The sequence below is a fragment of the Somniosus microcephalus genome, chromosome 7, assembly GCF_052327205.1.
Source record: "Somniosus microcephalus isolate GS21.2 chromosome 7, FLI_Smic_1.0, whole genome shotgun sequence".
In the NCBI taxonomy this organism is placed as follows: Eukaryota; Metazoa; Chordata; class Chondrichthyes; order Squaliformes; family Somniosidae; genus Somniosus; species Somniosus microcephalus.
This window is the reverse complement of record NC_140993.1, coordinates 214654339-214679056: the sequence shown is the minus strand read 5'-3', so window position 1 is coordinate 214679056 and position 24718 is coordinate 214654339. Positions and strand designations below refer to the sequence as shown.

At 49.3% G+C, this 24718-nt stretch overlaps 1 protein-coding gene across 1 annotated transcript in view; it reads right to left on the bottom strand.

Moving 5' to 3' along the window:
• dpys (dihydropyrimidinase) overlaps positions 1-22353 on the bottom strand; it is a 165089-nt gene extending 142736 nt beyond the window's left edge. Inside the window, exon 1 of the mRNA XM_085993399.1 lies at positions 21998-22353. Coding sequence (XP_085849525.1) covers positions 21998-22261 — 264 coding nt within the window. The 5' untranslated portion in view covers positions 22262-22353. The remainder of the gene's footprint in view (positions 1-21997) is intronic.
• Positions 22354-24718: the final 2365 nt, after the last annotated feature.

Here is a 24718-nt window from a genome sequence, read left to right as displayed (position 1 = left end):
ATCTGTCTCATCTGACCATTTGTCTTCCGAGTCACGAGTTGGGCCAACACACAAAGGTTGTCTGGCAATAAGCCCAGTGTCTAGAACCGTGAGGGGGGAGCGCTTCGAAACCGCTCACGAGTAGTGCGAAAATCAAAACCGATTTAGCACACCATAAGCTCGTTAAAACGACCCCTTACAATAGATAAGGGAGAACCAGTGGATGTGGTGTATTTGGACTTTCAGAAGGCTTTCGATAAAGTCCCACATAAGAGATTAGCGTGCAAAGTTAAAGCACATTGGATTGCGGGTAGAGAACTGATTGGCTGACAGGAAGCAAAGCGTTGGAATAAACGGGTCTTTTTCCGAGTGGCAGGCAGTGACTAGTGGGGTACTGCAGGGATCGGTGCTAGGACCCCAGATATTCACAATATGGGGGTGATTTTCATTCAGAAGTCGGGAAGGAGGCGGGACTACAACTTTCAGAGTTGTAGTCCCGCCTCCATCGAGATGCGGCCAATCCACGCGATTTTAGCTTGATTGACCTTGTTGAGCCCGCCCAGCGGGCTCAGCAGGCCAATTAAGGGCCACCTGGCAACAGGTGATGTCACAGACTGAAATTTCAAGACGTTTTGACAGATGAAATATCAGTGTTCAAACACTGACAGTCTTACTTCTAACCTGAGTCCTTCTACACAGACTCAGTTAGAAATCTCACCGGCACAGAAAGCTGCAGGCTGTCACTTTTGACAGACCGCAGCCATTCTGCTTTCTCTGCCGGTTAGATGATAGACTCCCGAAACCAAAGGAAAGGCTGAAAAGGTAAGAAAAGGTAATTTAAAGTTCTTTACACACTTTAGACACACCAAACACACTTAGCTTTGCACTCATGCACCCATCCCTCACCTGAACACTGACATCTCGACGCCTCCAAGTCCTTCAACCCAACGGCCCGACTCCTCTAACTTAGTTTGGTTTGGAGCTGTCGGGAATCCCACACTTCAAGCTTTAAAATAGGGATTAGGCTAAAAACTGCCTGTTAACAGGCAGTTAATTGGTACTAATCCCTTCCCACCTTGGGTAGGCGGGTCCCAGTGCGGGGCGGGTACCCGCCTCCTTTGAAACTTACATGGAGGCGGGTTGGGGGCGGGATGGTGTTGGGACCCCCGAATTCGGGACTTTAACCCCCCGCACGCCTCCAATCCCGACTCCACGGGTCAATGAAAATCGACCCCTATATATAAATGATCTAGACGAGGGAACTAAATGTAATATTTCCAAGTTTGCAGATGACACAAAGCTGGGTGGGCGTGTGTGCTGTGAGGAGGATGCAGAGAAACTCCAGTATGATTTGGACAGGTTGGGTGATTGGGCAGATGCATGGCAAATGCAGTATAATGTGGATAAATGTGAGGTTATCCACTTCCGTGACAAAAACAGGAAGACAGATTATTATCTGAACGGCAATAGATTGGGAAAAGGGGAAGTGCAATGAGACCTGGGTGTCCTTGTGCACCAGTCACTGAAGGTAAGCTTGCAGGTGCAGCAGGTGGTTAAGAAGGCAAATGGTATGTTGGCCTTCATAAGAGGAGTCGAGTACAGGAGCAAGGATGTCTTGCTGCAGTTGTACAGGGCCTTGGTGAGACCACACCTTGAGTATTGTGTGCAGTTTTGGTCGCCTTATCTGAGGAAGGATGTTCTTGCCATGGAGGGAGTGCAGCGAAGATTCACCAGACTGATACCTGGGATGGCAGGAATGACGTATGAAGGGAGATTGGGTCGATTACGCTTATATTTGCTAGAGTTTAGAAGAATGAGAAGGGATCTCATTGAAACTTATAAAATTCTAACAGAACTAGACAGACTAGATGCAGGAAGGATGTTCCCGATGGCGGGAGAGTTCAGAACCAGGGGTCACAGTCTAAGGATAAGCGGTAAGCCATTTAGGACTGAGATGAGGAGGAATTTCTTCACCGAGAGAATGGTGAACCTGTGGAATTCTCTGCCACACAGGACAGTTGAGGCCAATTCATTAAATATATTCAAGAAGGAGTTGGATATATTTCTTGAGGCTAAAGGGATCAAGGGATATGGGGAGAAAGCAGGGACATGGTACTGAATTTGGATGATCAGCCATGATCTCATTAAATGGCAGAGCAGGCTCGAGGGGCTGAATGGCCTACTCCTGCTCCTATCGTCTATGTTTCTATGTTAGGTAGGGAATTTCAGAATATTTACCCAGCGACAAAAAATAGCGATGTTTGTCCAAGTCAGGAAGGTGTGTGAATTGGAGGGGAACCTGGAGATGGTGGTTTTCTCATAATATTGCTTCTCTTGTCCTTCTCAGCGGTAGTGATTGCAGAAGAAGGAGTTGCTGTTGAAGTGCTGTATTGGCGAGTTGCTGTAGTGCATCCCATGGATCATACATACAGTCACAGTGCACCAGTGGGGGAGAGGGTGGATAATCAGTCCAGTGGCAAGGGTAGCAATCAAACAAAGTGCTCCATCCTGGCTGATGCTGAGCATCTTCAGTGGTGTACCTCGGAGATTGGTGAGTCTTCTTGAACTTTGTAGATGGTGGCGAGGTTTTCAGGATTCAGAAGTTGAGCCACTTGTTGCAGAGTACGTAATATCTGCCCTGCTCCATTAACCTCAATGTTGATATGGTTGGTTCAAATCAGCTTGGGTCAATGGTGACCCCCCAGGATGTTGATGGTGGGGGACTTGGTGATGGTGCTGCCACTGAAGGTCAAGGGGAGATAGCTGGGCTTTCTCTTGCTCCTGATGGTCATTGCCTGGCACTTGTGTGGTGTCAATGTTAGCTGCCACTTGTCAGCCCAAATCTGGATGTTATCTACGTCCTACTGCAGGCTGGCATGGCTGCTTAATTATCAGAGGAGTTGTGAATGGTGCTGAACACTGGAATCGCCAGCAAACAGCCCCATTTCTGACTTTATGATGAAGTGGAAGGTCATTTATGAAGCAGACGGTTGAGCCGAGGATCCTTCCTTGATGAAGTCTTGCAGTGATGTCCTGGGACTGTGATGATTGGCCTCTGACAACCACCTTCCTCTGCATCAGGTACAACTCCAAGCACTGGAGGCTTTTCTCTTGAACCTCCCAGTGACTTCGGTTTTGCTCGGGCTCCTTGATGCCGTACTCAGTCAAATGCTGCCTTGATGTCAAGGACAGCTACTCTCACCTCTCCTCTGGCATTCAGTTCTTGCGTCAATCTCTGAATCAATGTTTGGGATCTGACTGTTTGTGGGCTCTTCCTGTGTGCAAACCAGCTGCCTTATTTGTCTCCATAATAACAATCACTGCAGCTCATAAATAATTCTTTGTATGTGAAGTGTTTGGGGACGTTTTCGAGCAATCGGGTAAGGCAGTATATAAAAGCTGTGTGTTCTATTTTGCTGATTTGAATGGCATCTTAATGCACCCACCCATATGTGGGGGCTTTGTCCTGTGCCTTACCATCTCCAACAGGGTGCAAAAACTAAATATTTGATGAGAAGTAAGAAGGGAAGCCCAGCAGAACCTTTCCACCCAAAGGACGACAGAATTCTGGAACAAGTTTACCATTGAATCAAACAATATAAATGGGTTCAAGAGGCAACTGGGTATATTTCTGGATTGGGTGAGGAGGAGCCATGGCGAGAATGTAGGTGGGTAGAGTTGATGGATCGAAAAAGAGCCAGGCTCATTGGCCAATAGTCTGTTCCTGCTCTTACAAATTCTGAAGCTTCCTAAATCTAATTGAAACACAGGAAATGGTGATAGGCATAATGTAACTAATAGGGCACAACCAGAGCTAATTTTATTACAATTCTGTGCAGCCACATTTAAAATATACTGAAAGAAAAATGAATTGTGTGATTATTGAGCAATCTCTAAAAGAAAGCAGTCAACGTGAAGTTGTTATCAGCAGGGCTAGTCACATATTAAGATACATTCCAAGGGCATTTACTGTAGGTTTGGACCAATTTGCTCACTGATACTGTGCATTTGGAAAATCAGCCTTGTTTTGTGTAGATCACTGGTGAACAGTGGAGTAAATTTTACGAGTTGGAACCGCAGTGTGAGCCTCACTTGATGGGAGGGCAGATCATAGAATCATACAGCACAGAAGGCGACCATTCGGCCCATCGTGTCTGTGCCGGCTCTTTTATGATGATGCAATCAGATGCAGAGGTCAGCGAGTGCAATTAGCAGCTCTCCCAAATGAATTGGAAAATGGGGCGTGCTGACCTCTGCGCCCAATTGTCCAATCTTCCCTTCTGTTGAACAAAGCGCTGCACTGAGAGTGCTAACTTGTAAAATGTACATCCAATGTGTGCAGTTGTGAGCAACCTCTTCTTCTTAGGCAGTCCCTCGGAACCGAGGATGACTTGCTTCCACATTAAAAATGAGTTCTCAGGTGACTGAGGAGTCCAATGCGGGACCTACAGTCTCTGTCACAGGTGGGGCAGACGGTGGTTGAAGGGGCGGGTGGGTGGGGTGCTTGGGTTGACATGCGCTCCTTGCACTGCCTGCGCTTGGCTTCCGCTTGCTCCCGGCGAAGAGACTCGAGGTGTTCGGCGCCTTCCCGGATGCTTCTCCTCCACTTTGTGCGGTCTTGGGCCAGGGATTCCCAGGTGTTGGTGAGGATGTTACACTTTTTCAAGGAGGCTTTGAGGGTGTCCTTGAAGTGTTTCCTCTGCCCACCTGGGGCTCTCTTGCCGTGCCGGAGCTCTGAGTAGAGCACTTGTTTTGGGAGTCTCGTATCGGGCATGCGGACAATGTGACCCATCCATCGGAGCTGATGGAGCGTGGTCAAAACTTCGATGCTGGGGATGTTGGCCTGAGCAAGAACACTGGCGTTGGTGCGCCTATCCTGCCAATGGATTTGCAGGATCTTGTGGAGGCAGTGTTGGTGGTACCTCTCCAGTGCTTTGAGGTGCCTGCTGTACATGGCCCATGTCTCTGAGGCATACAGCAGGGCAGGTATCACTGCTGCTCTGTAGACCATGAGCTTAGTGCCGGGTTTGAGGTCCTGGTCTTCAAACACTCTCTTCCTCAGGCGACCAAAGGCTGCACTGGTACACTGAAGGCGGTGTTGGACTTCGTCGTCGACGTCTGTCCTTGTTGACAGTAGGCTCTCGAGGTATGGAAAGTGGTCCACGTTGTCCAAGGCCGTGTTGTGGATTTTGATAATCGGGGGGGCAGTACTGTGTGGCGGGGGCAGGTTGGTAGAGGACCTTTGTCTTACAGATGTTTAGTGTAAGGCCCATGCTCTCGTATGCTTCGGTGAAGGTGTTGACGATGGTTTGGAGTTCGACCTCCGAGTGAGCGCAGACGCAAGCGTTGCCTGCATACTGTAATTCGACGACAGAGGATGCGACGACCTTCGATCTGGACTGGAGGCGACGGAGGTTGAACAGTTTCCCGTTTGTTCTGTAAATTAGCTCCACTTCAGTGGGGAGCTTACTGAGGGTGAGATGGAGCATTGCAGCAAGGAAGATCGAGAAGAGCGTTGATGCGATGACACAGCCTTGCTTGACCCCGGTTCGTACATGAATTGGGTCTGTGGTGGAACCGTTGGTCAGGATCACGGCTTGCATGTCGTCGTGAAGCAGGGGGAGGATGGTGACAAACTTTTGAGGGCAACCGAATTTGAGGAGGACACTCCATAATCCCTCATGGTTGACAGTGTCGAAGGCCTTTGTGAGATCAAAGAAGGCCATGTACAGCGGTTGGTGCTGTTCCCTGCATTTCTCTTGTAATTGACGTGCAGTGAAGATCATGCCTATTGTGCCCCTTAGTGGGTGGAATCTGCATTGCGACTCTGGGAGGAGCTCTTCGGCCACTGGGAGAAGACGATTGAGGGGGATTCTTGCGATGACTTTTCCTGTGGCAGACAGCAGGGAAACTCCTCTGTAATTACCACAATTGGACTTGTCACCTTTCTTGAAGATGGTCACAATTACGGCGTCTCTGAGATCCCCTGGCATGCTCTCCTCCTTCCAGATAAGAGAAAGGAGTTCATGAATTCGCGCCAGTAGTGCTTCTCCGCCATGCTTTAGTGCCTCGGCGGGGATTCCATCTGCTCCTGAGGCCTTGTTGTTCTTCAGTTGTCAGATGGCCTTTTCAACCTCCTGCCGGGCTGGGGTTGTGCTGAGATGGTGGCGGGTAGCATGCTGTGGGATGAAGTTGAGGACACTCGCGTCGAAGACAGAGTCTCGGTTAAGGAGATCTTCGAAGTGCTCCTTCCAGCGGGCACTGACTGCCTCTCTGTCCTTGATGAGTACCTCTCTGTTCTTGGCCCGCAGTGGGGAAGGGCCTTGGGTGCTTCAGCCGTAGATGGTCTTGACTGCAGTAAAGAATCCACGTACGTCGTGGTTGTCGGCTAGCTGTTGGATCTCCTGCGCTTTCTCCACCCACCATCTGTTCTTTAGGTTGCGAGTTTTTTGTTGGACCTCAGCCTTCAGGCTTCTGTAGAGCTGCTTTCTTGCTCTCAAGTTGTGTTGCTGTTTCCAGATCAGGAATGCCTTGCGCTTGCGGCTTATTAGCTCCTGGATCTCCTGGTCATTCTCGTCGAACCAGTCTTGGTGTTTCCTGGTCGAGTGACCGAGCGTCTCTTCACAGGTGCGGATTATGGAGGCCTTGAGTGCAGACCAGGCACTGTGGGCAGTTGTGAGCAGCCTACCTTCGAAACAACACAATGGATTTGAGAGAGCTCAGAGAATGGCAACTTGGGCAATTCCAAGACTTAGTGCTCTATGTAATAAAGACAGACTCAGAAAGCTGAACTTGATTTCATTAGAAAAAAAGATTGGAAGAAAATGTCATTGAAATGTTTTAAATGCTGAGAGGCATCAGAATGTAAATGGAAACAGATTACAGGAAACTTTCGATTAACCGGCCCCTAAATAACCGGAACGCTCTGTCCACCGGCAAAATTCAGGACTCGGTTCAGGTAACTTTTTTTTACTTTTAGTTACTTTTTTTACTCCATTTGTTGCTGTGCAAGGGTGTAGCTGAAGCTGTTGCTAAGCTACAGAGACGCTTGCAACTTGTGCCGATTGTTTTGAAGCTGTTCAACAGGGTTTGTTGCTTTATACGGAGCTCTGAGCTCCGTATCTTTTACTATAGCGTTCGGTTATCCGGAATTGTTGATGAACCGGCAACACATCGGTCCCGTCCGTGCCGGATACCAGAAAGTTTCCTGTACTTAACTTGGGCTTTGACTGCATTACTCAAGGACTTGAGATCAGAATCAACAACCCTTAAGCAAGAGGTACATAAAAGGGATGTTTTTCATTGCCAGGGTCATTAACCTGTGGAATAGGGCCCAGGGTAAAGCAGTTTTCATTGCATCAGCGATCTTCTTTGAAAAAGAGCTGGATAAATATGTGCTTAAGAACAGATAGAGCGCTGGGAGGGTGAGTACAGACAGAGATAATTGAACACTGTTCAGCACATGATGGATCCCGAGCTACTGGGACTAACAAAATGTCATTCCAAAGTAGCAACTGGTCAAAAATGAATAATGTAGAATGGAAAATTGAACAAGTCTTTTAGCATTTGGTACAATGGAAGATGTGGAAGCAGAAACATTCCAGAACCTTTCCTCAGAGATTAAAGGGGGCCAATTTGCATCCACAGGAACAAGTCAGTTCTAAATAGCTAACACTTGGTGCAAATCCTGCCAGAATGGAAAAGTACTAAAGGCACTAAATTATTCATAGTGCAGACTAGGACAGGTACATGCAGCACAACAGTGATGGCAGTGGAAGATTGTGTGTAAGTGAAATTTAAAGGGATGGCACCAATTAAAGGGAAGTGTCACAAGAGGGGAACAAAATTCTGAAAGCCTTCAGAGAACCTCTAAAGGCATCTTAGCCATTATCAACCGTTGCTAAGGCTGAAAGGGCAGGGGACAAAGAAGTGGCTGGCACAAATGAAAGTAAAGGGAACCTTAGTTGCCAGCATTAGTCTGCAGGCAAGTGATGGAGCAAACAGTTTGATGGATGCTAAATTTGAGATGGTGCTGCATAAGAAGATTGTAAGGAAGGGTGCCTTCTGTTCCACTCCACAGTAAGATCCCCATAGATCAGCATTGCAACATGCTTGCAAGAAGATACGGTTAAGCTCCGAGCCGCAGTTGATCATTACTGTCACTGCATGTGCAGCTCTGTGTTACGTGGTAACTACAGCTGCCCTTGCAGCTGATGTTAGCTCTTCATCTGCCTCTCTGCTGACCCAGATTCTGTGAAGAGATGTCACCCTGGTAGTTGCCAAGTAGATGTTCCAGCACCTGAAAAAATAGTTGGTGGTATCTTGGAAGACTGTGGCTAACTATTGGTGGGATGCCTTCTTTCATGCAGTACCACCTAAAGCATAGCATGTTATGATACATGGTCTGTGGCCCAAATAAGTTTCCTCGCACCATGCATTCTTATGATCTTATTTCAGCTGAAATATTAAGTCAGTACGGCTGAAGTCAACATGACTTGCCCAACGACAATACCTTTCTGAAACCCCGGCAACTGTTAGCCCAGGTTTTTTCTTAAATGTATAACCATATAGGACACTTTGCAATGATGGCAAACTGCAGGAAAATGCTGCAATCCATTATTAAGGAGGTAATAGCAGGACATTTAGAAAATCATAAGAAAATCAAGCAGAGTCAACATGGTTTTATGAAAGGGAAATCATGTTTGACAAATTTGCTAGAGTTCTTTGAGGATGTAACAAACAGGGTGGATAAAGAGGAACCAGTAGATGAAGTGTATTTGGATTTCCAGAAGGCATTCAATAAGGTGCCACATAAAAGATTACTGCACAAGATAAGAGCTCACGGGGTTGGGGGTAATATATTAGCATGGATAGAGGATTGGCTAACTAACAGAAAACAGAGAGTCGGGATAAATGGGTCATTTTCCAGTTGGCAATCAGTAACTAGTGGGGTGCCACAGGGATCAATGTTGGGGCCTCAACTATTTACAATCTACATTAATGACTTGGATGAAGGGACCGAGTGTACTGTAGCTAAATTTGCTGATGATACAAAGATAGGTGGGTTAGCAAGTGGTGAGGAGGACACAAACGGGTTGATTTTCCTGGAGCCGTCAGGTGGGGTTTCAGGCGTGTGGGGGGGGGGGGGGGGGGAAAAAAAAAATCCCAAAAATAGGGGGTCGCGACCCCCCCTCGCCTGATTCCCCGCCCCGTCCGACTTTCACCCCAGCGTTTCAATCCGAGCCGAATCAGTCCCACCCACAGCTGGCGGGACTGGTCGTCGGGAGCCTAATCACCAATAATTGGCATCTTTAATGCCATTTTAAGGGGCCCTTGCTATTTTCAGCCTTTTCCCACGCTAAACACGCCTCGTGGGAACCCCGCTGATGAAACCTGGTGTGAACAATGTCGGCTTGCTTACTTTCAGCTGCAGCTCAATCAGGAAAGAAGGGATTTAATCAGACAGCATTTGTAGGTTGCAGGGCCTTGTTGTTTCAGGCTTGGGGCAACTTGTTCAAGGCTTAGGCACAGCTGTGGAAGGTTGGAGCCTCACACACTTCTCCAGTGTGAGCTCCTGGGAAGCCCCTCTCGCCACCCTCACTCAGCGCTTCCTCAACTGAGGCACCTACCAGAAGCATGGGAGGCCTTTTTTTCCTTCCCCTCTTGGCATTAGAGGACCTCCAGCCCCAATCGCGAAATGGCACACGCCACAACTGCAGAAGTTGCCATCTGAAATTTTATTTACAATAACCAACTGATGGCATTTAAAAAATAAACACAACATTTCACCCAAGTGACTACCCTTGTGATTGGGGTGATTTATTTTTCTCTTACGTGTGCTCCTGCGTAGCGGTTCCCCTGTGGCTTCAGGAGATGTGGAGGCCCCTTGCTCACTTTCCTGCTGCTCCTGTCTCGACACCTTTGGCAGGCGTCCTCTGGGGTGGCGAGCCTGTGAGGGCTCGCCAGCAGTCTGCTGTTCCTGCGGCTGTGCAGGGGTTGAGACCTCTATCTCCGTTGGGTGTGGACTCCGGCGGGGCTCTGACTGAGGGCTCTGCAGTGGCATGGAAGTGTGAGCGCTTGGAGAGGAGCCCCCACTTACTTGAGGTCTGCTACCAACCTCCGTCTCATGGGTCAGGTCCCCCTCAGTGCCTGCAAGTGGCTTGAGAGCAGCTTCCTGCACATCAGGGGGGCCATGGGGACCCGTTTCTACAATAGCAGCCCTACTCAGAGGGCCTGCCATGAAGGTCTGGTTTCTCTGCTCAATAGCTGACCATCGCTCCTCCAGAGATGTCAGTCTATTCTGAACACTCACCATGTTTTCAGCACGCTGGCGACTTAGCTCCTCCATGGCCGTAGCCATCCTCTCCTCTACTGTAGTCATCCTTTCCGCGGAGGTTGCCTTCCTTTCCATGGTGATGCGTTCATGCGCCAATGACTCCACAAAGGCTCTGCTCATGTTCACTATGGACTCCTCCATTCGCTCCACACTCGCAGCGACCCTGGAGACAAAACCTGCCAGAGACTCCTGCATCTGTGCATGGAGATCCATCACCTCTTCTCTTGCGGATGGGCCCAGAGGCAGAGGGCCGACATGCAGCAGAGCTGAGCTGGCAGAGTCCTGCGCCCTCTGACGAGGACTCTCCACTGCTGTCCCTGTCTCCACCATCTGCTGATGCTCACTTGTGAGCTGTGATACACTAGGTGACAACACTGCTCTATCTCGCGAAGGTCCCACCGAGGTGTGAGTGTCTGCGCTGGTGCTGGGTGCGCTTACTTCTGCTGACGCTGCGCCCTCAGAGGTTGGAGCTTCCTCTGAGGTGTCTGGCTGCTCAGCCTCTTCCTCCTCCGCAGTGGGGATGGGGGCTTTGGATGGTCCTGTGGGGGAGTAAAGGAAAGAGTTAGAGATGTGATGCCAAGGTTACATGCACATTGGATTTTGCAGATGCTCTTAAGTCCAAATGATGTAGCTTCAGAATCATAATAGCGACTCATGCTATGTCAATGAGAGAGATGGAAAACTATTCTGTCACCAGCTTGCAGGACTGCCCCTGTCCTTACCCAGCTTCCGCAGCCGCATCAGCCCCGACAATTTCCAGCACCCCTTCCTCCCAGGGGGTCAGGTGGGCTATTGAGGGTGGGCCTCCTCCAGTCCTGGCTCGCTCTCTGTTGTTGTGAGCTCTGTTTTCCTGCAATGAGGGAGACAAGTGGAGTTTGAGTGAGAATGAAGGAGTGAGTGTAGAGGTTGCATAGCATAGATACTTAGAGGGCGACAAAGATGGTGTGAGGCTGCAAGACCAAGGGCCCTTCCTGTGTGTTGTCAGTTGTGCTCAAAGCATCAGAGTGAGAGGGAGTGTGAGGGCTGCATGGTGGAATAGTTATGTGAACATGAGCATAGAGAGAGAGGGAATGGGTAAGGGTGCATGGATGTGACTGTGAAGTGGGATGTGGAGGAAGAGAGTGCTAAAGCTGAGTGCTGGTGGGGAAAGGCAAAGGGGATCAGTTTGAGGGTGATGGAAACTTCATACTTACTTTTCCTGTATGGTGAATGTCATGGAATCGCTTCCGACACTGTATCCAGGTTCTTCTGGTGACTCCCAGTGAGTTGACATCTGCTGTCACCTGCATCCATGCAGCCTTGGTCTCAGTGGGAGGCCTCTTCCTCCCTGACCTAGGGAAGAGGACCTCCCTGTGGGCCCTCACCCCATCCAATAATGCCTGCAGTGAAGCCTCGTCGAATTTGCTGCCAGCTCGGGGTCTGGCACTGGCCACAGCTGCTGCAGGCTCCTCTGCCATCCTGTGTGGTTCATATGGAAGCCTGCAGAGGTTGCAATGCTTGCTGTGGACCTTAAAAGCACCACAAATGATGACATCATACTGTGCGACTTTCTGACTGGAAATAGTCAATTAGCAAGGGTTCCCACATGCTGCAAATGAATTGGCCAATTGAGGGAAAATTGCATCAACCTGGCAGACCCATTTACATTCGTGTGGGAACCCCGACATTCGGGGAACCCGACAATTTCCCACACCTGCGGGAAAATCGGCCCCAAAGAGTCTGCAAAAATTTGGCAGATGGAGTACAATGTGGGAAAATGTGAGGTTATCCACTTTGGAAGGAAGAATGAAAAAGCAAATGATTATTTAAATGGAGTGAGACTACAAAATGCTGCGGTACAAAGTGATCTGGGGGTCCTAGTGCATGAAACACAAAAAGTTAGCATGCAGGTACAGCAAGTAATTAGGAAGGCTAATGGAATGTTGCAAGGGGTATGGAGTATAAAAGTAGGGAAGTTTTGATGCAACTTTACAGGGCGCTGGTGAGACCGCACCTGGAGTACTGCGTACAGTTTTGGACTCCATATTTAAGGAAGGATATACTTGCATTGGAGGCAGTACAGAGAAGGTTCACACGGTTGATTCCTGGGATGAAGGGGTTGACGTATGATGAAAGGTTGAGCAGGTTGGGCCTATACTCATTGGGGTTTAGAAGAATAGGAGGTCATCTTATTGAAACATATAAGATTCTGAGGGGGATTGACAGGGTGGATGCTGAGAGGATGTTTCCCCTAGTGGGGTATCTAGAACTAGGGGGCATAGTTTCAGAATAACAGGTCGCCCATTTAAGACAGAGATGAGGAGGAAGTTTTTCACAGAAAATCACAAAAATCACAGAAACCCCACAGTGCAGATAGAGGCCATTTCGGCCCATCGAGCCTGCACCGACACATATCCCACCTGATCCCCGTAACCCCTACACCAACACATATCCCACTCTATCCCCGTAACCCCACGTATTTAATCCCCCTAACACTAAGGGTCAATTTATCATAGCCAATCAACCTAACCCGCACATCTTTGGACTGTGGGAGGAAACCGGAGCACCCGGAGGAAACCCACGCAAACACGGGGATGTAGTGTATGTACCCGTCTACCTTTAAGAGAACTATTGTATGTAACCATTCACCTTTAAGAGAACTATTTTAGGTGTGGCACTACTTTGTTTGGCTTCTGTATACGGTAATACCGACGGTGAGCACGGTGGCATAGTGGTTAGCACTGTTGCCTCACAGCGCCAGGGACCCGGGTTTGAATCCGGCCTTGGGTGACTGTCTGTGTGGAGTTTGCACATTCTCCCCGTGTTTGCGTGGGTTTCCTCCGGGTGCTCCGGTTTCCTCCCACAGTCCAAAGATGTGCAGGTTAGGATGATTGGCTATGATAAATTGACCCTTAGTGTTAGGGGGATTAAATACGTGGGGTTACGGGGATATGGTGGGATATGTGTTGGTGTAGGGGTTACGGGGATCGGGTGGGATATGTGTCGGTGCAGGCTCGATGGGCTGAAATGGCCTCTATCTGCACTGTGGGGTTTCTGTGATTCTGTGTGATTCTGTGACCACACCAGTATATAAGTGTTGTGCCAGGAGTTATTGGGCAGATTCGCCCTGACCTTCGAATAGTAAAGTCCTGTTTTAAGTTACTCTTGGAGTCTGTGTATTAATTAACTAAACAACCCACAGACTTTACAGTGGCGACGAGTCCGATCGTACCCTGCGGCAACAATAATTCCGAAGCAGTTAACGAGCGTCGAGAAGAGGCAACCGCCCTTGTCATTCTGCTGGGAGAAAACTCGAGTCTGCAGAGCTGGAAAGGAGGAAGAATTCAGAGACAAAGACTTCCATCAGCAACAGGCACTGACTGTCCCTTCTGCCACGGTGAGGAGTGAGCCGATCAGCACGAGAAGCAAGGCGGCCACGGTGACTGTGAGTAAGGGAAAAGTAAAAAGAATAACCGGAGGATAAGGGCGGTGCACTCGACCACGGTCGAGGGGGAAAGGAGCCGGACAGAAGTCGGGCCCAGAGGCGCTGAGACTGGGGCAGCGTGGAGCAAGGAAGCCGCGGTACAGACAGGCTGGGGACGCAACGGCGTCGTGAGACAGCTAGACCGCGACCGGCGAAAAAGGCCGGGCAACGACTGAAGCCACGAAGCGCTGCGACCGGGAGCGTAGGCGCGGGAAGATATAAAAACTCAGCCGCAGCCGGGGAGGGAAGCACCGGACTGCGAGACGGCTGGGAGAGGCGTTTGGGAGCCGAGCGAGCGGGAGAGGCAGAGCCGACCAAGGGAGACTGCGGGAGAGCCAGTCCAGCGGCTGAAACTGTTCTCCGTCAACGGGGTGTACCCAGCGCCGGTAGAGCCGAGCGAGCGGGAGAGGCAGAGCCGACCAAGGGAGACTGCGCGAGAGCCAGTCCAGCGGCTGAAACTGTTCTCCGTCAACGGGGTGTACCCAGCGCCGGTAGAGCCGAGAGAGCGGGAGAGAGACCGAGCCCGAGCAAGGGGAACTGAGCGAGAGCCAGCCCAGCGGCTGAACCTGTTCGCCGTCAACGGGGTGTACCCAGCGCCAGTTGCCTTGCCGAGAAAAGGGAAAGCACTGAAGCCGACGCGCAGGCTGTGAATCTGAAAGCCAGCGGCCGTCGCCTGTGGGGGAAAGTGTACCCCTCCCGCTAGGGAAGAAACGCGGGAAGCCGCCATTAGGCGGGGAAGAAGACAGAAGCGGGAAACCGCCATTGAAGTGGGCGGGGAGAGAAGATAAGCGCGGGAAACCGCCATTTTCGCGGGAAAACCGCCATCTTAGAAAAAAAAAAATAAGTTAAAGAAATAATTCGGGGTGTTATCAGAAAGAGAGGAAGATGCCTAAGCGTGGTAACATCAATGATTTTAATGCCGAGGTAGAAGACTGGGCCACGTACGTGGAACGCATCGAGATCTATTGTGAGGCCAATAAAATAGAAGAAGATGACAAAGCTATAACCTTGCTAAACTCGATGGGCGCGAAGACATACGGGCTCTTGAAGCATCTACTATCACCAGCTAAACCGGCGGATCAGACTTTCGATGATATTGTGGCTGTTCTGAAGGATCACTTGAACCCCACACCGTTGATGTTGGCGGAACGATTCAAATTCTATGCGAGAACGCAACGGAAAGACGAAAGCAACGCAGAATACTTGGTCGAACTGGGTAGACTAGCGAAATACTGCCAGTTTGGAGGGAATCTGACAGAGGCATTGCGAGACAAGTTCGTGTGCGGGTTGGCAAAGGAAGGAACGCAAAAGCGACTACTCAAAGAGAACGACCTTACACTTGACAGGGCTGTCCTTATTGCAGCATCGCACGAAGCCGCAGCGAAGGGAACTGCGGAAATGCAGCTAAAGACAGCAGCACTGAGTGTGGATCAAATTACCTCGACAACAACAAAATGCTATCGTTGTGGGAAGACAACACACGACCAGAACCAATGCTGGTTTAAGAACCAGGAATGTAGGAAATGTGGCAAACTGGGTCACATAGCTAAGGTATGCCGGTCAGGGAAGAAGACCAACAACCAAAGGAAGCCATCACAGGAAAAGTACAACAAGGTACACAAGGTGGCTGAGAAGAGTTCAGACGAACAGAATTCAGACTCAGACCCAAACGGCCAGGAGCTGGGTAGTCTGAGAATTCACAATGTGAGTAAGGAAGCTGACCTACAAACTATCTGGGTCATGCTAAAAATAGCTGGAATCCAAGTGAAAATGGAGTTGGACACTGGATCAGCTCTATCAGTCATAAATCGAAGGGATTACCACCGGCTATTCTCACATATACCCTTAAGAGATACCAAGTTCGTATTGCAGACATACACGGGGCATAAAGTATACCCCATGGGAAAGATAAGAGTCAAAGTGAGAGATAGGGGTAAAGAACACCCAAGAATGAACTTATACATACTACATGAGGGAGGACCACCACTTCTAGGACGGGAGTGGATCAAGAAAATAGACATGGAATGGCACTATCTAAAAGCCATAACGAGTGAGGACTCGGTGCAGACAATCAGCTCAGATTCTGAAACGGATGACGATAAGACCAACCCAAATATGAAAGACAAGGCTGAAATGGACTTGCCGACGAAGGTTGGAAAAACGAAGGCATGCATAAAGGCTTATGCTCCAGAGAAGAACAAAGTTTCAGAACAGAACTCCACCGAACAACGACAACCTAGTTTGACAGAAAATTCTGAGCCTGTTCAAGTTACGGACATATCCATGACGGAAGAACACCGAGCTCGGACTCAAACTTATTTCAAATTACGACAACAATTAGAACAATTGAGTTACCGTCTCGTACAAGAGATGAAAACAATGAAAAAGTTCTATGACACCGAATGGGAGAATCTGGAAAGACAACAGAAGCAGCTAGCTCAAGCAGAGAGCGACCATAGAGCCATCGTGACCAATTACCGATCACATCTCCCTTATGCTGTTCAGGAGTTAGAATATTTGCAAGAAGAAGCAAATGAAGAGGAATCTTCAGGAAGCCAGGATTTTATTCCAGTTCTTCTCTACGACTCCTTACAAGCAGAGTGTGAGAAGTTGAAAGAACAGTATGAACAGGCCCAGGCTACAATTCTGGAAGGGGTTAACTCGGCAACCTCCGAAAAGCTAGTTTCAGTGGAAGCATATGAGCAACTGAAGGTTGAACATGAGCAAGAAGTCCAAAGGCTGCAGGAAATTCTTGATGAGCTCAAGGCCAAGACAGACTCATCGGTAGAAGTTCCATCCATAGATGAGAAATTAGAGGTGAAAGACATGGCAGAACATGAAAGACAAGATGTACAAGAACTCATAAAAATATTAAACGAAACCCAAGACAAACATGGGGCGGCAATGACCGAGATTCAACAACTTGAAGAACAGATTCAACTGGGAATCCGTTCAGTGGAAGAAAAGGGAACTGTAAGAAACACAGAGACTGTAAGAATGGCCTCTGAACATGAGCTAGAGAGCATCAAGGCGCAACTTCTCCGAGCGCTGGAAGCCAAAGTACAAGAGGAAAAGAAGGTGAAAGCATTGGAGGAAAAGGTGGATGAAATGGAGAAGACTCTGACCCACAGTGTTCCCGTGGAAGAGTTAACGGTCAGCCAACTCCTTCATATGCTGAAGGACAAGACTCTACAATGGGAACAATCTGAACACGAGCTTCAATCTTCAAAGGGAAGGAGTTCGGAGCTCTCAAAAGTTATGGAAATAGCTGAGGTTGCAACACAGATTTTACAGGGATGCCAAAAGTACGCTGAATCACGTCAATGTGAACAGCAGAATGTTGAAACAGCTGCTCCAGTAGAAGGATTGAATAGCCTGATCAATCAATCCCCGAGGGAAGGGGAAGTATTGAAATCACAAACGAGGTCATTAGTGAAGGATTTGCAGGAAACCCAGGAAGAGCGGGATGAATATGAACGCATGAAGAAGTCTCTTCAGGAAAGATGTCTAGGGAGGGAACAACAGTCGGCTAACGTCCAGTTGGGTACAGAAGAAGTAGCAGGCCCTCTCGCTAGACTAGCTCAGGACGACACCGAATATTACCATGACCTGTTGAGTGACACGGAATATTACAATGACTTGGTCTGCCCAGCTTGTGATGAAAACTCCCAAAGTGCAGAAATTAGGATGAAGCACTTAAAGTCTAAGGAACATAGGGGCGAAAAACATTAATAGGAGTGGTATATAGGCCTCCAAATAGTAAAATAGAGGTTAGGGAGGGCATCACGAGGGAAATTAGAGAAGCGTGCAATAAGAGCACAGCTGTCATCATAGGTGACTTTAACTTACATATAGATTGGACTAGCCTAATCAGTAAAAATAATGAGGAGGAGGAATTCCTTGAGTGTTTAAGGGATGGTTATCTGGATCAATATGTCGAGGAACCAACTCGGGAACAGGCTATATTGGACTGGGTACTGTGCAATGAGAAGGGACTAATCAGTAATCTTGTTGTACGGGGACCCTTGGGTCAGAGCGATCATAACATGATCGATTTCTCACTCGAAATGGAGAGCGAAGAAATTGACTCAGAGACTAAGGTCCTGAATTTAAACAAGGGGAATTATGATGCCATGAGACGGGAACTGAGTAGGTCTGATTGGACAACGTTCCTGAGAGGACTGGAGGTAGATAAACAATGGCAAACATTTAAAGATAGAATGACAAAATTGCAAAAATTGTTTATACCAATCTGGCATAAAAGGAAATCTAAAAAGGTGACTCAACCGTGGATAACAGGGGAAATTAGAGACAGCATAAAATCCAAAGATAGGGCGTATAAAATAGCCAAAAAAAGCGCCAGAGCGGAAGATTGGGAACAGTTTAAGATAGAGCAAAGGAGGGCAAAGGGCATGATCAAGAGGGGCAAAATAGCTTACGAAAACAAGCTGGCGGAAAATATAAAAACTAACTCCAAAAGCTTTTATAAATATATCAAAAGGAAAAGACTGGTGAAAACCAAAGTTGGTCCATTGCAGTCAGATACGGGGGAATATATAATGGGAAATAAGGAAATGGCAGATCAACTAAATGCATACTTTGGGTCAGTCTTTACGAAGGAAGACACAAAAAACCTCCCTGGGATATCGGGAAAAATAGGGACATTGGCAAAGGAGGAACTGACGCAAATCAATATCTCTAAGAATATGGTGTTAAGGAAGCTAAAGGGATTGAAGGTGGACAAATCCCCAGGGCCTGATAACATGCATCCTAGGGTACTGAAGGAGGTGGCCCTAGAGATAGCGGATGCACTAAGGATGATTTTTCAGAATTCATTAGACTCGGGAACAGTGCCGATGGATTGGAGGGTAGCTAACGTTACCCCACTATTCAAAAAGGGGGGTAGGGAAAAAGCAGGTAATTACAGACCTGTAAGCCTTACATCAGTTGTGGGCAAAATGCTGGAGTCCATCATTAAGGATGAAATAGCGGAGCACTTAGCAAATGGGGACAGGATAGGACAGAGTCAACATGGATTTACAAAGGGTAAATCGTGCTTGACTAATCTATTGGAATTTTTTGAGGGAGTAACTGGTAGAATAGATGGGGGAGAGCCAGTAGATGTGGTGTACCTGGACTTCCAAAAGGCCTTCGATAAGGTCCCACATAAAAGATTAGCATGGAAAATTGAGGCTCATGGGATAAAGGGGAAAGTTTTGGCGTGGATAGGGAACTGGCTGTCAGATAGAAAACAGAGAGTTGGAATAAACGGCTCATTTTCTGAATGGCAGGCAGTAACAAGTGGGGTACCACAGGGATCTGTCCTGGGCCCCCAGCTGTTCACAATTTACATTAATGACCTGGATCAGGGAGTCGGATGCAGCATTTCCAAATTTGCAGACGACACTAAACTAGGAGGTGGGGTGGGCTCAGAGGAAGAGACCAGGAAGCTCCAGAGCGATTTGGACAGACTGGGCGATTGGGCGGATAAATGGCAGATGCACTATAATGTGGACAAGTGCGAAGTTATCCACCTTGGGTGCAGGAACGGGAGGGCAAATTATTATTTAAATGGCAATAGATTGGGAGAGGGGGAAGTACAGAGAGACCTGGGTGTTCTTGTACACCAGTCACTGAAGGCGAGCATGCAGGTGCAACAGGCGGTCAAGAAGGCAAACGGTATGCTGGCCTTCATAGCAAAAGGGTTAGAATACAGGAACAGGGATACCTTGCTGCAGCTGTACAGGGCACTGGTGAGACCACACCTCGAGTACTGTGTACAGTTTTGGTCGCCTCATCTGAGGAAGGATGTTCTTGCCATGGAGGGGGTGCAGCGGCGATTCACCAGGCTGATACCAGGAATGGCGGGAATGACCTATGAGGAGAGACTATGTAGTTTAGGGATGTACACACTGGAGTTTAGAAGATTGAGAGGGGACCTCATAGAAGTGTATAAAATTCTGACAGGTCTAGACAGACTGGATGCAGAAGGAATGTTTCCCTTGGCGGGTGAAAACAGAACTAGAGGACATAATTTAAGGATAAGGGCTAAACCATTTAGGGCAGAGATGAGGGGGAATTTCTTCACTCAGAGAGTGGTGAACCTGTGGAACTCATTGCCACAGAGGGCAGTGTACGCCAGCTCATTAAATATATTTAAGAGGGAATTAGATATATTTCTACGGGCAAAAGGGGTTAAGGGTTACGGAGAGAAGGCGGGGACGGGATACTGAATTAAAGGATCAGCCATGATCTCATTAAATGGCGGAGCAGGCACGAAGGGCCGAATGGCCTACTCCTGCTCCTATCTTCTATGTATCTATGTAGATGGTGGCGCTACAGCTGGCAGCGGATAAGGGAGCCCCGAGAGTCTCCAAGAAGCAGAAAAGAAAAAGACGAAGCAGAAGACGATAACCATCTAAATCATTATCACTTCTATCAGATCATGCACGTGGGCCCCACGAAGGGGGCCAAATCAGTTGGAAAGTAGGAAAAATTACCAAGGCAGTCCAGCTGTTTGTAAAAGTCAGCACTGCTGGTTCAGCAGGACGGAAGTTCAAGCTGTTAAGCCAAGGGAAAGACTATTGGATGAGTCACGCTAGAAATGTGAACCGGCTACACCACAGAGATGTTGTTCGGACCGAGTCAAGACCAGAGACTGAATCTGTGAACTGTTCCCGCAGAGACTGAATCTGTGAACTGTTTCCCGCAGAGACTGTACCTGTGAATTGTTTTACATGAAGTTGATTATATGTTATGTTTAATGGGGAATAAGTATGTTGTAAGCTAAAAAGGGAGGATTGTAGTGTATGTACCCATCTACCTTTAAGAGAACTATTGTATGTAACCGTTCACCTTTAAGAGAACTATTTTAGGATGTGGCACTACTTTGTTTGGCTTCTGTATACGGTAATACCGACGGTGACCACACCAGTATATAAGTGTTGTGCCAGGAGTTATTGGGCAGATTTGCCCTGACCTTTGAATAGTAAAGTCCTGTTTTAAGTTACTCTTGGAGTCTGTGTATTAATTAACTAAACAACCCACAGACTTTACAAGGGAGAATGTGCAAACTCCACACAGACAGTCGCCCGAGGCCGGATTCGAACCCGGGTCCCTGGCGCTGTGAGGCAACATTGCTAACCACTATGCCACCGTGCTGTCTCTCAGAGGGTCATGAATCTTTGGAATTCTCTACCCCAGAGAGCTGTGGAGGCGGAGTCGTTGAATATATTCAAGGTGGTGATTGACAGACATTTTAACTACAAGTGAGTCAAGGGGTATGGGGAGAGCGCGGGCAAGTGGTATTGAGGACAAGATTGGACCATCCGTTGATCTTATCGAATCTTATCGAGGGGCCGATTGGCCTACTCCTGCTCCTGTTTCTTATGTTATTATGTATTGGGGCAACTCTAAACAAAGTAAAAATCCTGGCTAGTCTCTGGGGCCGATACACATTGATCGTAAATTTGTGTTTACTTGAAAATGAAAATAATATTCAGGCTTCAAGCATTTTCATAGATCATAAATTTTCAATTTCAATATTAATCGATGTATTTGAACTTTAAGTTATAGATTGACATGTTATAGTCTCAACTGCTGTATTCACCATTTAGTTTTTAGTCACAGCGAGGGAAACTTACACAACAGGCATACATTATTTTCACTATTAACATCATGTGCATGTAACACAATGATTTTCATAATGCAACAACATATTTTGACACAAGTTGGGTCATCATATAGAAATGGTAAATCTGAAACTATTTTAAATTAAATTGTAACACTAAGACAAGATGAGTTTGAACGAGCAAAAGGCAAATTTCGGACTGACGTCAGTCAGTTCATCCTACAATGAGTGATTAATACAACAGCTTGTATTCATATAGCGCCTTTAACGGAGTAAAACATCACAAGGCGCTTCACAGGAGCGATTATCCAACAACATTATTACCCACTGCGTTCACCGTTATTACCCACCTCATGCACCGGTACTACCCACCGGCGTACACCGGTATGACCCACTGCAAATTCCGGCCCAATATTGCGTTGCTCTCAATCATTTCACTGCACAAACATCCTTAAAATTAAAAGCTGCTGAAAAAGTTGAAGGTCTCAAGTCGAACATCTCCCAAGTTTAACCCAGCCTGCAAAGGATGGACCGTTAAAGGCAATGCTAAACAACAGCAGAATGAAAGCGTCTCCTGCGGGGTCGGTACCTTAGTTCCGTGATAGAAATCATCGACAGCTTGGTAGCCCATGAAGGGGAACTGCATGTGAGTGTGCGTGTCGATGCCGCCGGGCAGCAGCAGTTTGCCGGCGGCCTCGATCACCCGCACCCCTCCCGGGAGCTCCAACTCCATCTCCAGTCCCGGCCCCACCGCCTGGATCAGACCGTCCTCCATGTAGACATCGGCGAGCAGCGAGCTCTCGGCGTTCACCACCGTCCCTCCGCGGATCAGGAGCCCGGCTGGCTGCTCCATGCTGACACAGCGACGGCAGGAGGCTCACTGACGGGCGGTGCGAGGCCGCACTGGCAGCGGGCGGACTCAGCGCTGCACCGAGACTCGCTCAGACCCTGTGCGCCTGGAGGAGGGCGTAGCCTATCCTTGAGAGTCAGGAGCTCAGGGGGAGTGAGTCAGGAGATCCTGGGGGAGAGGTTCAGGAGATCCTGGGGGAGAGGGACAGGAGATCCTGGGGGAGAGGATCAGGAGATACTGGGGGAGAGGGACAGGAGATACTGGAGGAGAGGGACAGGAGATACTGGGGGAGAGGGTCAGGAGATCCTGGAGCAGAGGGTCAGGAGATCCTGGGGGAGAGGGACAGGAGATCCTGGGGAGAGGGTCAGGAGCTCAGGGGGATAAGGACAGGAGATACTGGGTGGAGAGGTCAGGAGATCCTGGGGGAGAGGGTCAGGAGATCCTGGGGAGAGGGTCAAGAGATCCTGTGGGATATTGTAGGAGAGGGTCAGGAGCTCAGGGGGATAGGGACAGGAGATCCTGGGAAGAGGGTCAGGAGATACTGGGGGAGAGGATCAGGAGTTCAGGGGGATAGAGACAGGAGGTCCAGGGGGAGAGGGTCAGGAAATCCTGGGGAAAGGGTCAGGAGATACTGGGGGAGAGGGTCAGGAGATATTGTGGGAGAGGGTCAGGAGATACGGGGGAGAGGATCAGGAGATACTGGGGGAGAGGGTCAGGAGATCCTGGGGGATAGGGTCAGGAGATCCTGGGGGAGAGGGTCAGTAGATCCTGGGGAGAGGATCAGGAGATACTGGGGGAGTGGGTCAGGAGCTCAGGGGGATAGGGACAGGAGATCCAGGGGGAGAGCATCAGGAGATCCTGGGGAGAGGGTCAGGAGATATTGGGGGGGAGGATCAGGAGATACTGGGGGAGAGGGTCAGGAAGTATTGGGAGAGAGGGTCAGGAGATACTCGGGGAGAGGGTCAGGAGATATGGGGGAGAGGGACAGGAGATCCTGTACAGAGGGTCAGAGATACTGGGGGAGAGGATCAGGAGCTCAGGGGGATAGGGATATGGGATCCTGGGGAGAATGTCAGGAGAAACTGGGGGAGAGGGTCAGGGGACCCTGGGGGAGAAGGACAGGAGATACTGGGGAGAAGGTCCGGAGATCCTGGGGGATACTGGGGAAAAGGGTCAGGAGCTCAGGGGGATAGGGCATGGAGATACTGTGAGTCGAGGTCAGGAGATCCTGGGGGAGAGGTTCAGGAGATCCTGGAGTGAGGGTCAAGAGATCCTGGGGAATACTGGGGGAGAGGGTCAGGAGCTCAGGGGATAGGGAAAGGAGATCCTGGTGAGAGGGTCAGGAGATACTGGGGGGCAAGGGTCAGGAGAACCTGTGGGAGAGGTTCATGAGATCCTGGGGAGAGGGTCAGGAGTTCCTGGGGGAGAGGGTCAGGAGATACTGGGGGAGAGGGTCAGGAGATACTGGGGGAGAGGGTCAGGAGATCATGGGGAAGAAGATCAGGAGATCCTGGGGTGAGGGTCAGGAGATCCTGGGGGAGAGGGAAAGGCGATCCAGGGGGGGAAGGTCAGGAGATCCTGGGGGAGAGAGTCAGAGGATCCTGGGGGGAGGGGCGGAGATCCTGGGGGAGAGGGTCAAGAGGTCCTGGGGGAGAGGATCAGGAGCTCAGGGGGGAGGGGGTCAGGAGATCCTGGGGCGAGGGTCAGGATATACTGGGGGAGAGGATCAGGAGCTCAGGGGGATAGGGACAGGAGATCCTGGGGAGAGGGTCAGGAGCTCAGGGGGGTAGGAACAGGAGATCCTGGGGAGAGTGGCAGGAGATACTGAGGGAGAGGATCAGGAGCTCAGAGGGATTGGGACAGGAGATCCAGTGGGAGAGGTTCAGGAGATCCTGGGGAGAGGGTCAGGAGATACTGAGGGAGAGGGACAGGAGATACTGGGGGAGTGGGTCAGGAGATACTGGGGGAGAGGGTCAGGAGATACTAGGGGAGTGGGTCAGGAGATACGGGGAAGAGGATCAGGAGATCCTGGGGGAGAGGGTCAGGAGATATTGGCGGAGAGGGTCAGGAGATAATAGGGGAGTGGTTCAGGAGATACGGGGAAGAGGATCAGGAGATCCTGGGGGAGAGGGTCAGTAGATCCTGGAGAGGGGGTCAGGAGATATTGGGGTATGGTCAGGAGGTATTGGGGGAGAGGGTCAGGAGATACTGGGGGAGAGGGTCAGGAGATACTGGGGGAGAGATCAAGAGATATGGGGAGAGGATCAGGAGATACTGGGGGAGAGGGCCAGGAGATCCAGGGGGAGAGGGTCAGGAGACATTGGGGGAGATGATCAGGTGATACTGGGGGAAAGGGTCAGGAGATGCTGTGTAGAGTGTCAGGAGATACTGAGGGAATAGGGTCAGGAGATACTGGGGGAGAGGTTCAGGAGATCCTGGGGCAGATGGACAGGAGATACT